Raw genomic sequence first — 17,980 nt, forward strand, 5'->3', positions numbered from 1 at the left:
TGTTTCCCCGACTTCTTCAGCCTCCAGAGGCTAACTGCCCGCTTGGCTCACCTCATCAACCTCCTGTTTCCATCCTCAAGCCTCCCGTCACTAGTTTCCTGACTCCCTTTTATAAGGACTCTTGTGATTACTTTGGGCATTGGGACCACCTGGATACTTCAAGCTCATTCTCTCCATCTCAAGATCCTTAACTTCTGATCACCCACAGTTCTATTAACTAATTACATCTGAGATCATTTGGCCCTAACATGCAAGGCTACCCATGCTCTAAATTCTCAGGAGACTATTGTGAACGCTCTGAACATCAATTTATCTGAAGATATTAGGCTTCTAATAGCACTGTGAAATTAACAGTAAAGCACATCAATGAAATACAACATTTGAATATTATTACTAACTGATTTGGAAATCTCAATACAAGTTCTAGGAATTCAGAAGCCTCTGAGTAATACATGAATCATAAGAAAGAAATCTATTTTTATGCCTTTTATTTATGCTGCCTTTCCTCTTCCTTCTCTACTACTTGCAGGACAGTCCCTTCATTCTGTTTCAATGGCTCAGTTTGTTGTTTGTTTTACCATATTCCATGTTTTCTAACATGAGACCTTTACATTCTGTAACTTTCTCAATTTCATTTCTTCCATCTCTACTCCAACTACTGGCTAATTTGGTCACACCTGATAGCTATTTAAAACTCTGAAATTCCCCACTGACCATAACCTCCTGTTCATCCCCTCCCATTTCCTCACTCCACTGAATCTGCTCTTTGTCTACATTGTTATTTCTAGTTCCTCAATTCTGATCAGCATGAAATAAACAGCATTGCCAGCCAAAGGCACAGGATCTTGATATTCAATGTCCTGTTTAGACCTGTCTTGACTCAATGTATAATTTTGGTTGTTTTTAAAGATACTGAGCTCTTTAAACTTAATTTTTTTAAGATACAGTAACATGAGAAAATGCACAACAAAGTCTGGTTTCCTTATTTTCTATTTTTGAAACAGGGGCTCACTCTGTCACCCAGCCTGGAGCGTAGTGACACAATCACAGCTCATCACAGCCTCAACCTCCTGGGCTCAATTGATACTCCTACCTCAGCCTCCTGAGTAGCTGGGACTACAGGCATGTTCCACCACACTTGGTTAATTTTTGCTTTTTTTTTTTTTTTTTTTGTAGAGACAGAAATTTTCATTATGTTGGCCAGGCTGGCCTCAAACTCCTGGGCTCAAGGAATCCTCCTGCCTCAGCTTCCCAAAGTGCTGGGATTACTGGCATGAGCCACCGTGCCTGGCCTGGTTTCTTTAAAAACCCTATTTCTCACCATTGTTTAGGCTTTTCTGTGTTTAAATGTATTCAATGATTACCACCTGTTCACTTACAGCTACTTTTCCAATCCTGAGTTTCAAATTTTTACTAATCTCTTGGTTTGTCAAAATCAAATCTAATCTCTTTGTTCTCAAGTAGGTCTTTTCAGAAGGGCCCAAAATGCTGTATTTGCCTGAATTTTCATGTCTCATTGCTTTTCTTTTTTCACTGAATCTTCTGCCTTTATCACCTTTGTAATTTGTTCTAAATTGCACAGATTTCTTAAATCTCATCTCTTCCTAGGTAGCTTCCTTTTCGAGTCCTCTAAAGTCCAATTTCACTCTGGATTGATTGGCTTCCAGGCTTGCTATACAACCATGATACTGAGACTAAAATTACTTTCCTGAGTTAGAGTCACTAGTTCTCGAATCCCTATTTTTCTGTTTTTGTTTTGTCCTTTGTGTGAGTTTATTCTCTCATTTTTTAAGAACTTATCTTCTAAAGCAACTTACTAGGATATAAGAGAAGTATACTTTCTGAGTCCCTTTATTTCCAAAAATGTCTTTATTCTTTCATTTTTGATTGACATTTGGATTTTGATTCACCCATTTTGATGGATATAAAATTGTAAACTAATTTCCCCTTATTTGTTTGAGGGCATTGCTCCATAGTCTTACAGAAATCCTTGTTGCTGATGAAAAATCTGACATTAGTGTGATTCTCATTCCTTCATAATTGATAGTTCTGTCTTTTGCTTGCAGGATATACAAATGTCAGAATGCTAAGATCTTTTCACTGGAACGTTTCAGGGTCTTCCTTTTATCCTTAATGTTCTGAAATTTCACAACACATTGAGACATGGATCTTTTTTCATTTATTTCGAAGGGCACTTGGGATACCCTATCAATTGGGAAATTCCTCCCTCTCTGAAAAAATATCTTGTATTCATTTTTGATGATGGCATCTTGTCACCAGACCCCTACTGACTTCAGTAGGAATGGCACCATGTTTGAGAGGCCAAAGAAGAAACCGGAGCCAGCAAACAAGACATAGGACTTATTGAGGGGACTCATATACAGGGTAGTCCAGTGGCAGTGGGCCGGACAGGAGAACTACTGCCGTTTGTAAAAAGCACGCAGTTTATGTTGCATTTTCACTTAGCACCCTCCTCCTAACAATCTCCACCTGGCAACCTTCATTTAACCCAGAACAAAGGACCTCAATCTCCCTGGAAGGCCTGTCTTCCATGGGATGGGCTGGGGATTCAGATGTTTCTCATAGATAAGGAATGAATCTCTTGGTTGGCTACTCCCAAATTCTTTAGCTTGGAATTTCAAACACACACTCTTCTGAGAGCATAGGGTCATTCTTAGGGTAAGTTTAAGTTATTGTTGTCAGGTGAGTCTGCCATACACCTCTCCATTTTCTCTGTTAACCTTCTGGAACTCACCTTTTCAGGATATTGGGCCTTTTGGATAAAGCCTATTTCTCTTTTCTGTTCTCTGAAATTTCCCATCTCAGTCTTTTTGTTCTGTTTTCTGGAAGATTTGCTCAACTTTATCTTCCTAACTTTGTTCTGAAAATTTTACTTTGGCAACCCCTATCTTTAATTTCCAAGAGCTCTTTATTGTTCTGATTTCTTTTTCATAGCTTCCTGTTGTTTTATGAGTGCAATATCTTCTTGCAAATCTTCCTTTTTGATAGTAAAAAGTGTTGTTGCTTACTCATCTATACTCTGAATTACCTGTTTTATTTGTAGTTTATTTTTCTGTTTGTTTATATTGCTATCACTCATGTTGCAAGTTTTCCTAACATTTCTGGTGATCCTTGATTGCATACTTGTATTTTTAAATGATACATTAAAAAAGCAAACACAGAAAGGCGTGGTGGCCCATGCCTATAATAATCCCAGCACTTTCGGAAGTTGAAGTGGGAGGATCGCTTGAGCCCAGCAGTTTGGGACCAGCCTGGGCAACATGGTGAAATCTGGTCTCTACAAAAACGGAAAGATTACCCAGGTGTGGTGGCATGCACCTGTAGTCCCAGCTATTTGGGAGGCTGAGGTAGGACGATGGATTGAGCCCCGGAAGTTGAAGTCGAGATTGCAGTGAGCCGTGATTGTGCCACTGCACTCCAGCATGGGTGACAGAGTAAAACCCTGTCTCAAAAACAAAAACAAAAACAAAACAAAACAAAAAAGCAAACACTTGTGAGTGCTATTTGAGGGATCAGGGCCCACTACCTGGAAGATTGCTCTATGAGATTCAGTTCTTTCGTTTGTAGGATATACAAAGGTCAGAATGCTAACATCTTTATTATAGGGCCATTTAATTTATCCAAAAACAGAATCTGAAGATTCCTTTTCAAGGAAATAGGTGCATGACACCTGAAATTCTATGGGGGTGGACGTCTAACTTTCAATTAGTGCTTCGTCTCAGCTCCACATTAGTTTCCTATCTTCCTTAATTAAACCAGGAGCATGTGATCCCAACCCTCGCCTCGGCCTCTGGTGGTATGTGCTTCCGTAAGTATCTTAGGCTGTGAACTAAAATACTTCATCCTGCTTCGTTGTCTCTTGATCTCCTCCCCACCTCTTGCAACCCTATCGCTCTTCATCTTCTAGACATTTATTAATGTCACATCTACTGATCTGATGGCCTATTTTGTGTTCTTGTAATAATTATAAGTTTATTCCCTTCATATTCTTTCACTGTCAGTTAACTGGGGTTCCAGGAAGGAGAGGAGATATATTTATGTGGTCAGTCTCCACACGGGATGGGACATTTCCATTTTTTTCTTAATTTTTTACCTTCTGGCTCTACTGAAGTTCTGTTTAAACTTCTTCCTTGAAACTATTTCAAACAGATGTGTTTTTCACTCCCTCCTTTCTCATAAATCATGTTTGCTTTGCACCCTAAGATTAAATTTACTGCCCCCGAAAAAAGGGTCATTAGACCCTTCAACAAAGCAGCCCACAAGATAGGGCAGAGACGATACAGAGAAATTTCCTACAAGACATGAAATGGAAGTAGAGCAGTTTTGGCAGGGAGAAGAAAGATTGAGAAAAGAGAACAGGCGGCAGGCTGGAATAAGAGATGGTCATGTTAAAAGGTTAGCGAAAGCTGGGTACAGTAGCTTGTGCCTGTAGTCCCAACTATTGGGAGGCTGAGGTAGGAGGATCACTTAAGCCCAGGAGTTCAAAGCCATCATAGTGAGATACCTACCTCTTAAATAAATAAATAAAAAGCCAGGCCTAGTGGCTCACGCCTGTAATCCCAGCACTTTGGGAGGCTGAGGGGGGTGGATCCCTGAGGTCAGGAGTTTGAGACCAGCCTGGCCAACATGGTGAAACCCTGTCTTTACTAAAAATACAGAAATTTAGCCAGGTGTGGTGGTGGGCGCCTGTAATCCCGGCTACTCGGGAGGCTGAGGCAGGAGAATCACTTGAACCTGGGAAGCAGAGGTTGCAGTGAGTCAAGATCGCGCCACTGCACTCCAGCCTGGGTGACAGAGCAAGACCCCCATCTCAAAAAAAAAAAAAAAAAAAGAAGGCGAGTGAAATCCTCAACGGCTGCTGAAGACAGAAGGATGTGTTTTGTATCGATTTCCATTTGGGTCTCTTGGAGATCATCTTTGCAGAGGGCCTGTGCATCAGCACGATGTGGCCACAGCACATGAGAAATTGTGGTACAGGTTATTTAGGGGGTGCAGTATTGCCTGGCTCCTATGTTGTGTGGAACGGATGGAGTAGACACCCATAATGACAGCCTTAGTCACTTTTTACTGAGTTAAAAACAAAAAAAGTTTTTACTTTAGCCTGTTATAGGAAAACAACCAAAAGTGCTTTTTTGTACTCTCACAACACAATTTCTGACACCTGATGTGTGGGGATGTTTCTTCGCACACCAAGCAATCAATTCTACAGTGGACACCAGCCAGGTGTCCTTTAAATTCAATTTTAACACAATCTACATCATAGGATCCCATAAGTTGAGGGCTTAGTCCCACAAGATTGCCCACTTCAGATGCCAATCGCAAGCCCCACACTGTGACCTGTGTTTCTAACCCATCAGCTGTAAGTTGGGGTTCCCACAACTCCCTTCTTGGGTTTTATTAATTTATTAGAGCAGCTCACAGAGCTCAGGGAAACACTGTGTTTACCTGGTTAGTAAAAATAACAGAATAAAGGAGGGCTTCCATGCCCTCCATAGGAATGGCGGCCTCCAGGAACCTCAGTGTGTTTAGTCATCCAGAAACTCTCAAAACTCAGTCCTTTGTGGTTTTATGGAAGCTCGGTTATGTAGAAATGACTTAGTACCTCACGGGTAACTTAACCTTCAGCTCCTCTCCCGTCCCAGAAGGTTACTGGTGGGGCTGGAAGTCCCCACCCTTTAATTCTACCTTGGTCTTTCTCGGTTGACCAGCCCTTATTCTGAAGCTATCCAGCCACCAGTCATCTCATTAGCATACAGAAGACACTCTTCTGGAGATTACAAGGTTTAAAAATTCTATGTCAGGAAACAGAGATGAAGACCAAATATATATTTCACAATATCATGAAGCCAAGTAAAAACTGATAATTGCAAAGAATAGTTTAAAAATAAAGTTGAAAGTGGCTAAAGATAACGGCCCAATTCTGGAAGGAAGATAAAAGTTTCTAGGGTCAGAGAAGTCAAGATACAGAAAGAACCAGAAGGACAGACAACAGAAGTCCCCAGTGTTGCCAAGAATAAAAGACTCATTTTGGCTTTCTATCAAGGTTTCAGAGATCCTCTAAGTCTAAGTAATCACAGTACATAAGAACAAAAGCTAAGCTCAGAGACACCGAATCTCCCAGCTTGACTCCTTTTGATTAGAATTGTGTTACTAATTCTTTATGTTACTGGGGAGATGATTCATCTTACATAACAGGAGTTTAGAAACCCAACTAAGTTGCTAATATTAAGCAGTTATATAATATCTTCAGAGCTGTGTAGACATTACACATCCTTATCCTTCATAGGAAACAAGCAAAGTTTCTGCCTAATGGACACTTGGGAATTTACCCTCCTTTTTTTTTTTCTTTTTTTGAGACAGAGTCTCTGTTGCTCAGGCTAGAGTACAGTGGTGCAATCTTGGCTCACTGCAACCTCTGCCTCCCTAGTTCAAACGGATCTCCTGCCTCAGCTCAGCCTCCAGAGTAGCTGGGATTACAGGCGCACATCACCACGTTCTGCTAATTTTTGTATTTTTAGTAGAGACGGGGTTTCACCATGTTGGCCAGGCTGGTCTCAAACTCCTGACCTCAGGTGATCCACCCGCCTCGGCCTCCCAAAGTGCTGGGATTATAGATGTGAGACATCGTGCCCAGCCCCCTCCCGTATTTTAATAGCGAAATTTTAGAGACTTGAAGAACTATAACTGGCATAATTATTACTTCTTCCTGAGACAGATTAAGTTTATCTTGTTACGTGAACAAGAAGAGTGAGTTGGAGAGTAGACTAGAAGTTCCTCTTCTTTTTACCTTTTTTTTTTTTGAGGCTCCATATGTAGGCCTTATTTCCATTTTGGTTGTCTTTCTTGGATAATCTTTCACTGAATAGTTCACCCTTTAAAAATTTACATGCTTCTAGCCAGGTACGGTGGCTCAAGCCTGTAATCCCAGCACTTTGGGAGGCCGAGATGGGCGGATCACAAGATCAGGAGATCAAGACTATCCTGGCTAACACAGTGAAACCCCGTATCTACTAAAAAATACAAAAAACTAGCCAGGCGAGGTGGCGGGCGCCTGTAGTCCCAGCTACTCAGGAGGCTGAGGCAGGAGAATGGCCTAAACCCGGGAGGCGGAGCTTGCAGTGAGCTAAGATCCGGCCACTGCACTCCAGTCTGGGCGACAGAACGAGACTCCGTCTCAAAAAAAAAAAAAAAAAATTTACATGCTTCTAACAAGAGGACATCAACATAGCATAAAGCCCTTAGCTGTCTTTGAAAGTAACAATCTGGCATGAAATTTTATTTTTATACTAATGATGATTTTATATAATGCTGATAATTTAATATTTTAATAGTTGAATAAAAAACTTTTTAAAGAAAGAAAATCACCAACATTTCTCTTATCCTATGAAGGTAAGTTTTTATTTTTGCATATTCCCTTCTGCCTACATGGTGGAAAACTCCAGGACTGAAAGACACTTCAGAAATCAAATGGTTCAGCTGGGTGCAGTGGCTCATGCCGATAATCCCAGCACTTTGGGAGGCCAAGGCAGGCAGATCATGAGGTCAGGAGGAGATTGAGACCATCCTGGCTAACAAGGTGAAACCCTGTCTCCACTGAAAACACAGAAAATTAGCCAGGCGTGGCAGTGGGCACCTGTAGTCCCAGCTACTCAGGAGGCTGAAGCAGGAGAATAGTGTGAACCCAGGAGGTAGAGTTTGCAGTGAGCTGAGATCGCACCACTGCACTCCAGCCTGGGCGACAGAGCGAGACTCCGTCTCAAAAAAAAAAAAAAAAAAAAAAAAGAAATCAAATGGTTCACTTTCTTCATTTTCAGATGAGACAACCAAGAACTCAGAATGCTATGAGGTGAGCCCAGGGTCATACCCCACAGGCTCCACTAAAATAAATGTTGATGCTAAATTAATTTTTAAAAAAAGTTGTTAAAACACGAGAAGCTTCCTAATTGCCAGTTTTCTCCACTGAGAATGTAACTGTAAGGGGAAAAAAAATCTCTACTATGGAATGCAGTATTAGCATTATTGAAGGCAATGTCTGGAGAATTACAGCTCTGTTGAACTATAGCAAATCTGAATTCCTTAATAAAAATTCTCAGAAGTCAAGGAATTTCTAGAAAACAGATGTTAATTCAAAGCTTTTAGATTTAAGGATTCAAATTCAAAGTTCACGTATTTGTTGTGCATTGCTATAGCTAATGCTGCCTGCAGACTGTTGATTCTGGAATGTACCCTCTTTGATAAAAAGGCAATTAGGTGTCTTAAATAGAGCACCTAATTAAGGCTTTCTCTCTGCTATAATTCAAAGAAATGAAATAGCATTGTACAAGGGAGTACTTTGTAAGGAACATAGATGGCTTTCCAAACAACTGTGTTAGAAACAGTCTGGACTCACATTAGTGGGATTCTGAATGTTCTGTAGCAGAAAAGAGCCCCAAATGGAAATTGAGGCTGGCATAGTGGCTCACGCCTATAACTGCAGCATTTTGGGAGGCCGAGGCGGGCGGATCACTTGAGGCCAGGAGTTCGGGACCAGCCTGGCCAACATGATGAAATCCGGTCTCTACTAAATATACAAAAAGTAGTTGGGTGTGGTGGCGGGCGCCTGTAATCCCAGCTACTCAGGAGGCCGAGGTGAGAGGATCGCTTGAACCTGAGAGGCAGCGGTTGCAGTGAGCTGAGGTAGTGCCACTGCACTCCTGCCTGGGGGATAGAGCGAGACTCTACCTCAGGAAAAAAAAAAAAAGGAAATCGAAAACTCCAGTTCTGATGTTATTCTGTCATTAACCAGGAATGTAATCTGAGGCAAAACACTTAATTTTTCTCTTCCCTTTTTGATGTTGATGAGGTGAGCCCAGGTAATCTCAGAATTCTTTTTCAACTATAAAATTCTAGGATTCTTTACTCCACACGTGAAAGGTGTCCCATATTTCAGGCTCTGGGAAAACTCCCAGTGACAAGAGTTGCCTTTATTAACAAGGTACTAATATCCTTTTGTCCTTCTCTGGGGTAAGCCTTGGGCAGAAACCTGGCACTTCTTTGGCTCCCCCTTCCCCCTTCAGCTCCCACCTTCACACTCTGATGTGCAACAAAACCCCATTGTGTTTTCACTTAAGTTTCATCACTCTTTCTTCTCCCTGCACACTATCAATGCTTTAGGACTTGTCCTTATTTCTGAACCACAGGAACAAGTAACTATTTTTCTAATGTTTCTCTCAGAGTACACTCTGCCTCTAGTGAGTTCCAATTCTGTTTCTTAAGATTTTCATACCCATGGGAGTGATTGATAGTCTCACACTCCGTATTCAATGTCAGCAAATTTGGCGGGCTTTCTTTAAAATATGTCTAAAATGCGTCCACTTATCTCCACCTATTATTACCTGGGTCCAAGCCAGCAATAACTTCTGACTGATCTCCCTGCTTTTGCCCTTATCTCCATTGTCTACTCTCCACCCAGCACCCAAAGCAGTCCTATGAAAACATTAACTCAGATCATGTCACTCTTCTGCTCAAAGTAACACTCCTTACAATGGCCTACAAAGCCCAAGGTGGGGTGGCTATTGTTACTCTCTAACTGCATTCCCCATGCGTCTCCCCCTCTTTTCCAGTAGTAAACCCTCTTACTGTTCCTCCAATCTGCTAGGAACATGGCCACTTGCAGTGACTTTGCACTTGCTGTTCTTTCTGCCTGGAATACTGTTCCTCCAGATAGCTGCATGGCCAGTTTCCTCATTCTGTCACTTAAGTCCAATGTCACCTTCTCCTGAGCCTTCTCTGGTCCCTCTATCGCCCTCTCTAAAATTGCGAGTGCTCTCTTATTTTCATTTCATCACTTACCACTATCTAACATAGTATGTTTTGCTTATTTTTCGTCATTTTTTTCTTTCCCATGACAGTAGGGATTTTTGTCTGTTTTGCTTATCGCTATATCACAAACACCTAGCACAGTGCCTAGCACAGTGGGTGATGAGTATTTATTGCTAAATGAATGAATTGTGGGAGATCTGCACCAAGGGAACGTATGGAGACAGACCCTAGATTAAATGTCTCATTTGTTTGCTCATGGTAAAACAAAATTTGACCATCTTTTTAATCTTATGTGGTAAAAAAATTCCATGTCTTTTGTTGTGACATGTCTTAGATCTCTTGTGAGATGTTTTAGATCTCAGGGAAAGCATTCCTCATTATTAAAGCCTGAATTTGGTCACTAGGGGATGAATCCAATCTTATTTTCCAAATGTTATCCTGTACATTTGGCAGTCTTGCTAAGTTATATAGAAGGAAGTAGAGTCTATTATTTTAGATAGAAAATTCCTGCTCCCGACTTGCAGTGGTCAAAGTCCTCAAAATTCTAAGATCGTAACACATAACGTCAGGAGGAAATACTTGGCTATTAATCATACTAATGATAATGATGCAATAAAATAATTGTAATATGCTAACACCAAATGTATCTTAAAAAGAGGTACTGGAAATTCCATCTTGCATTCTTTCGTTTGTTCCTGTTATTAGAAAAACGCACTCCCTGATACTCAATAGAGGATCAACTTATTTCTAGTTAACCAGCATGAAGGTTTCCAGCAGAACAGATGATATGACATAGCACTAGCCTAGGGGTCATGGTTAGCATGCCACATTTTTTACGAAACTGAATTCACCGGCCTTGGAAACACTAGGAAGAACACCCTCAAACACGGAAAAACGTTTTGGGGGAAGAGAGTCACCGCCTCCGTTAGAAATCCCGGGAGGATACGAAAACAACAACAAAAAAAACTGTTGTGGAGAGTAGCTTCACGACTTGCGCATGCGACGAGCTCCCGCTCTCAGCGAGGGGAAGCTTCGTCCTTCATCTTCTTAGTCGGCAGGACCTGCTTCTCGCTGAGGATGAGCGAGGAGGACGGCCGCGGTTCGGTGGGACCGGCCCGTTAGCCGAGAGCACCGGCACCCGAATCCCGCCCCGGAGCAGCGCCCAGAGCTGTGGTGGGGGAGGGGCAGCGGCGACCCGTGCTGCGTCGAGCTTCCCAGAATTCCCAGCGGCCGCGGGGAAAGTTTACGGGATGTAGGCGGCGGCGGCGGTAGTGGTAGCGGTTGCCCGGCGGGCCGCGGCGAACCATGGCCCTGGCCCGGCGTCGCTGGGCTTTTCTCACGGCGTCCCCGAGCAGCGTCGCAGAGCGGGCCGACTTCCGGGAAGGAACTGACCAGCGACTGAGCGGCGGCCGGCGCGCTTAGCGCCCTGAACATGCGGCAGTCCCTGCAGGCAACCCCGGGCTCCGGACAGGCGGCGGCGGAGGCGGCGGCTCGGGAGGGAAGGAGGCGGCGGCGCCGGCGGAGGTGGCGGCGGAGACGGCCGGCGCCCGGCGCGGAGCCCTAGGGAGGCAGCTCAGTGCGGCCTCGGGCCTCGTCGAGAAGGATGCTGTCCCGAAAGAAAACCAAAAACGAAGTGTCCAAGCCGGCCGAGGTGCAGGGGAAGTACGTGAAGAAGGAGACGTCGCCTCTGCTTCGGAGTGAGTGTTAGGCGGGGCGCGCCCACACCTGGCCCAGGCGGCCGGGAGCTGCAGGGACCTGGGCGGGGGCGCCGGCGGGTCCCCAGGGCTTCTCCTTCGTCGCTGGTCGCTGTGAAATACTGGTTTTGAGATTTTCTTGTGCCTAAAGTGGTATTCGTTGATTGAAAGCCCATAAGACTAAGAAACTTGGGTTAGTCCCCCCGCGCCTAACCCCGCCAAGAGCACCCCCTAAAAATAACAGACTTCCTCGCCTCGCCTGGCAGAGAGTTGTTGGTTTTGAGTACTGAAAGAGAGACTAGAAAACACTTAAATTGCTTATAACCTAATGATGTAGGAGTAAGAGACACTTTTTACTCTTCTGGATGCGTCGAGATGTGCCTCATGTTTGCAAATATTGTGGGTGTCTCTCGACCGTGCTGCAAGTTGTGCAAACTCTGGGGCAGAATTCCTTAGTCCTGCTGCCGGATGCAGACTTGAGAAGGTGAAAAGCACACCGTAGTTTTTCTGGCTGCCACCCAAAGCCTCATCACTCTTACATCCCAGAGCAGAGAGCCAAAAGCCTTTGTATTTGGCTATATTCGTGAGATTCCAAAAAGGCAACTCAAAATGATTTCTATCGTGTTAGAGAAATTCCACCGCCCCCCGCCCCACCCTCGGAAAAGTTTTTTTTTTTTTGATAGGGTATATCCCACCCCCAACCCCCACCTCCAATTCCCCGCTACTTTTCTTCTTAATTTAAGTATTTGATTTTTGAGTTGAATCTCTTGGATTTTTAATTCTTGTGTGTTCAGGACATTTGTGAGGCATGGAGCTGGTATTTTGGTGCTCATACTGCGCCCCGGGCCCTTTGCGTAAGTTTCCTTCTTGGAAGCTGGTAGTAACCTTGTGACTTAAGTATTACCTCATATTGTAATTGGGAATGCTAGGTTTCTAGTATTTGCCCAAGATCACACAGATGGGAGAGCATGTTCTCCATTATAACCACATTGTCAGCCTTCCAGATTTATAGTAGTACTTGCAATACTTTCAACAAAATATATGTCAGTTGAGCATGTCAGTAACTCGAAACTTGATTTTTAAGGTTTTTTTTTTCTTTAACTTGGTTTTCAGTTACACATGCCGTTAGGTTTTTGGCTGTTTTTAAGTGATAGCTTGCTGTTTGCTACAAATAAAGTTTATCAGACATTACTTGAAATCGTGAATCATGTTTGTCACACTTTTTTTTATTATACTTTCAGTTCTGGGGTACATGTGCAGAACATGCAGTTTTGTTCATGTTTGTCACAATTAAGCAAATCACTTTTGATATACTTTGTTTTGTTGTCGTTATATCAAGTGTTGAACCTTATTTATTCGGATATTTGTTTCTGTCCAGTGTTAGTTTCTGAAGCTTATTAATATGAGTGTCTCCAATATTGTTTACTTAATGAATAATAAGAGGGTCTCCATATTCAGGTTTTTTCTTGTTTTAAAGGTATTTGCTTTCTAACTAGGAATGTCTTAAGCTGTTTTCAAGTTTCGTGTTTAAAAGTACAGTATCCTAAAAGCCATTGTTATATTATCTACTATTTTGAATTATAATTACGTAGTTTAAGACTTGGTTTTTTTGAACCAATTCAACATTTGTGTGCCTCTTTGAAATGAGAGCTTTTTATTTTCAATTTTCATACCTAAATTTTTGGCTTTCTAGCTTTTGATTGCTATGCTAGTGCTAGGTAATTCCAAGAGAAGAAAGAGCTACTAATTTTTTAATCTTTAAAGGAATCCACTTTTACATACTTGGGAGTAGCATTAAGTTCTATTTTATTTTTGAAATTGTGTTTGCTTCAAGAAGGATTTTTGGCAGTTTCTTTTTTTTATTATTATTATACTTTAAGTTCTAGGGTACATGTGCATAACGTGCAGGTTTGTTACATATGTATACTTGTTCTGTGTTGGTGTGCTGCACCCATCAACTCGTCAGCACCCATCAATTCATCATTTATATCAGGTATAACTCCCAATGCAATCCCTCCCCCTTCCCCCTCCCCATGATAGGCCCCGGTGTGTGATGTTCCCGGTGTGTGATGTTCCCCTTTCCGAGTCCAAGTGATCTCATTGTTCAGTTCCCACCTGTGAGTGAGAACATGCGGTGTTTGGTTTTCTGTTCTTGTGATAGTTTGCTAAGAATGATGGTTTCCAGCTGCATCCATGTCCCTACAAAGGACGCAAACTCATCCTTTTTTATGGCTGCGTAGTATTCCATGGTGTATATGTGCCACATTTTCTTAATCCAGTCTATCATTGATGGACATTTGGGTTGGTTCCAAGTCTTTGCTATTGTGAATAGTGCCGCAATAAACATACGTGTGCATGTGTCTTTATAGCAGTATGATTTATATGAAGTGAGAACAACAAAATAAACTACTAGCTTAATTAACTAGAAACTATCAGTTTGTTAGATTGTTTCCTATTATACATTAATTCATGACCATGCCATTAATGTGTAGTTCACAGATAAGATTATTGGCGTTTTATCATATTATATATGGTAGTATGCAGAATACATTTCATTCTAGCTGAGCTTTTACACATAGCACATTAATGCAAGTTATATAAATTAATTTGATTGGGAAAATATTAATCTTCTTCAATTTAGAATGCCCAAATACCATCCTAAACCAAAATTTAAAATTGTGTTTTCTTAAGTTGACTGACATTTGATTTTGGGGTGGTAGATATAAATGAACAACTTTCGAAAACTTTTGTTACTTACTGATGAAAGGGTAATTTTATCCTTTGTTTTATTATAGATCTTATGCCTTCATTCATCCGGCATGGTCCAACAATTCCAAGACGAACTGATATCTGTCTTCCAGATTCAAGCCCTAATGCCTTTTCAACTTCTGGAGATGGAGTAGTTTCAAGAAACCAGAGTTTCCTTAGAACTCCAATTCAGAGAACACCTCATGAAATAATGAGAAGAGAAAGTAACAGATTATCTGCACCTTCTTATCTTGCCAGAAGTCTAGCAGATGTCCCTAGAGAGTATGGTTCTTCTCAGTCATTTGTAACGGAAGTTAGTTTTGCTGTTGAAAATGGAGACTCTGGTTCCCGATATTATTATTCAGACAATTTTTTTGATGGTCAGAGAAAGCGGCCACTTGGAGATCGTGCACATGAAGACTACAGATATTATGAATACAACCATGATCTCTTCCAAAGAATGCCACAGAATCAGGGGAGGCATGCTTCAGGTAGCTTAACATTATAAATAATATAGTAGTTTATTGACATGTCAATTAAAAAGATGTTCTTTTCTAGATTTTCTTGGGACGCGAACAAATACTACTAGCGAAATTTTTTCCACTTTGCTAGTCCTGCTTAAGCCTGTGTGCAAATAGTTGTTAATCTACACTGAATGGAAGAGGCCTGTGTCCATTTATTTTATTAACTCATGTTATATAAACCTGGTACTTATCTCAAGGCTGTCTAGACTCTTAATGCTGTGTGTGACCCTTGAAAACCTAGGGAATTTAATGTCTCCAGTTGGTCTGAATTTAGGTTTAGGTTTGGTAGAATAATGGGAAGGGTAAGTCTTCAGAGACACTTGACAAACTTGGGAAAGGAAAGCAGAATAGGAACAACTGGGCATGCTCAGTGATACCCTGAGCAACCACATTACTTCACTAGATCCTGCACTTTTTCTCTGAACAAAAAGTAGTTCAAGAATTATTTCCTGAGTTGATCAAAAAGACTTGTCATATGGTTAATTGTGTGTTGAGCATGTCTTTATTCTTTTTGTAACAGACAAAAAATATTACCATTTAATTTAGGAAAAGAAGGTGCTTTCTGTATCTCCTGACTTGGAAATACTTCTGAAAGGAGCAGAAGAGATTGGAGCAATGTACAGTTCTACTTTATTCCTAAAGTCCTGGTTTTACTAGATAAAATGAAGCGAGATGAAAATTAAACATTTTTGTCCGATTGTTTTTTTCTACCGAGTTATAGACTTTAAATTTTGGCAGGATAAACATAAAATGTGAGACAGATTTGCTTTTTGGCTCACATAACTTCAAATAAGGCGACTTAAAAATGGTTTGGAGCATTAGTATTTTGACTGTAGAAAAAATTTATTCATTTAGTATTAACTGTTTATGTGTCTAGCGTTTTCCTTGGGTCTGTTGGTCTCTGCTTTCTGGTACCTTATTTGTCTGGTACCTTATTTGGAGAAACAAAACCAATTTATACACAATGGTCACAGAACAATTGTTATACTTTGTGATACTAACTGTAAGTGCAACAGGGAATCAGAAGAGAGATCAGTATGGGCTGGAATACTTTAAGAGATGATTCATGGAAGAGGTAGGACTTGGACTGGGCCTTGAGCTTGGCCTTTAGATTAACACGGGCTAGAAGAAGGACATTTTACGTGGAAAATTGGGAAGAGTACAATGAAAACAGAGTAGGCATGGTTTAAATCTAAGGAACGGTGTAGTTCTGCCTGGTTTGAAGAAATAAGATGTAAGGTCGAGTGGAGATTTGTGGTTCAACAATAGGCTTAGATTTGAGTCAAGTGGAAGCTCTTGCACATTTTGAAAGACAAGTGATTTTATGAAAGCAGTGTTTAAAGATTAGTTTTGTACTAGAATTAAGGGTAGATTCCTAGAGAAAAGAGGATTGCAGGTACCAGTGGATACCAGTGGTAATAGGAAAAGGCAAATCTAGGACTCTTGAAGGAAAAATGAGAATTAGAGTTTAGGAGAAAGCAAATCACTGAAGTTTTTTTTTTTTTTTTTTTTTTTGAGATGGAGTCTCGCTCTGTCACCCAGGCTGGAGTGCAATGGCCGGATCTCAGCTCACTGCAAGCTCCGCCTCCCAGGTTCACGCCATTCTCCGGCCTCAGCCTCCCGAGTAGCTGGGACTACAGGCGCCCGCCACCTCGTCCGGCTAGTTTTTTGTATTTTTTTAGTAGAGACGGGGTTTCACCGTGTTAGCCAGGATGGTCTCGATCTCCTGACCTCGTGATCCACCCGTCTCGGCCTCCCAAAGTGCTGGGATTACAGGCTTGAGCCACCGCGCCCGGCCTGAAGTTTTAAAAATAATGTGGACTAGATGGTAAGAACAACTTATTTTATGAAAGCTGACATGAGAGTCTCACTGGAACATTGAAGAGGAGAGGTTTTCTAGGCATGTGGAAATGCAGTAAGAGGCATGGGTAAGCACCTTTTAGTTTTTAAAGAATTAGGTTAAAGAATTAGCTGCATGCTTGAGTGTTTATTTTGGTTATTTCTGATACGCAGTTCTGAACCTCGGGAATAATTTGTTATCTAACTAAAATAGTAAGTTTAATAGTAAGTTTTTCATTTCTGTTTTCTTCTAGAATAGTAACTGCTTATTATAGGAAATTTGCAAAATGCAGAAACATAAAAGCAAAGTACCTCTCCACCAGAGATCCTCTTAGTGTTATTTTCTTCATCTTTTTCCATGCCAAATTCTTTTTTTACATGAACGTGATTATACAATATTTTGTACAGTTTTCTGTTCTTTTTACTTGAATGATTTTCTTCATGTTGTATACTTTTTACAAGGGGTTTTAATGACTGCGTAATCTTCCATTTGGTGCATATTCAGTGGTTAATGAGGACTTGACCTATACTTAAGAAATTTGGAAAGAGGAAGAAGTGGAACATGCCCAGATTAATGGGACTTGGCCACTAATGGGGTTTGAAGGACAAAGGAGAGGGGAGAGTCAATAGGATTAGCACAGCACATGACTGCCTAAGAGATACTCACAAAAATAAATGGCTGAATGAGTGAATGAACCCAGCGGTTTTAAATCTGGAGACTTAAGACAGTTTTTGGTAGCTGAGGGAGAACAGAAATAGCTATTTTTACTATTAATATGGAATATGTGTTATTCCTTGCATTCACCTTTCCCATCTACATTGCAGATGTCACTGATAGCTTGTAACTTCTACCTGAGGTTTAAGTATGTAAATATGAAGAATTGATAACAAGTTAAACTCTTGTTTTGAAAATCTGATTTGCAAAATATAGTTGAGGAAATACTATAAGAACTAAATCTCTACTGATCCTCTCTTAGGAGCAATTTGACATAATGTTTATAAGTTTAAAGACAGACTTTAAAACAACTTTCCAGTCACAGCTTCAAAATAAAGTACAAGTTAATTGGATATGTTTTCAAATTCAAGTATGTCATTAAAAAAATAAGATTTCAGGCCGGGCACGGTGACTCACGCCTGTAATCCCAGCACTTTGGGAGGCCGAGGTGGGCGAATCACGAGGTCAGGAGATCAAGACCATCCTGGCTAACACGGTGAAACCCAGTCTCAACTGAAAAAAAAAATACAAACAATTAGCTGAGTGTGGTGGCAGGCACCTGTAGTCCCAGCTACTTGGGAGGCTGAGGCAGGAGAATGGCGTGAACCCAGGAGGCGGAGCTTGCAGTGAGCCGGGAT

At 41.4% G+C, this 17,980-nt stretch overlaps 1 protein-coding gene across 2 annotated transcripts in view; it reads left to right on the plus strand.

Moving 5' to 3' along the window:
* Positions 1 to 10,442: 10,442 nt before the first annotated feature.
* SAV1 (salvador family WW domain containing protein 1) overlaps positions 10,443 to 17,980 on the plus strand; it is a 36,895-nt gene continuing 29,357 nt past the window's right edge. Inside the window, exons 1-3 of one of the 2 annotated variants that reach the window (XM_011956895.1) lie at positions 11,305 to 11,328; positions 11,391 to 11,519; positions 14,312 to 14,755. In XM_011956895.1, the coding sequence (XP_011812285.1) occupies positions 11,426 to 11,519; positions 14,312 to 14,755 (538 nt within the window). In that variant the 5' untranslated portion in view covers positions 11,305 to 11,328; positions 11,391 to 11,425. Of the gene's footprint in view, positions 11,520 to 14,311; positions 14,756 to 17,980 lie in introns of both variants that reach the window. The other variant, XM_011956894.1, reaches the window with a different exon arrangement.

Source organism: Colobus angolensis, unplaced genomic scaffold (assembly GCF_000951035.1).
Source record: "Colobus angolensis palliatus isolate OR3802 unplaced genomic scaffold, Cang.pa_1.0 Scaffold428, whole genome shotgun sequence".
NCBI lineage: Eukaryota > Metazoa > Chordata > Mammalia > Primates > Cercopithecidae > Colobus > Colobus angolensis.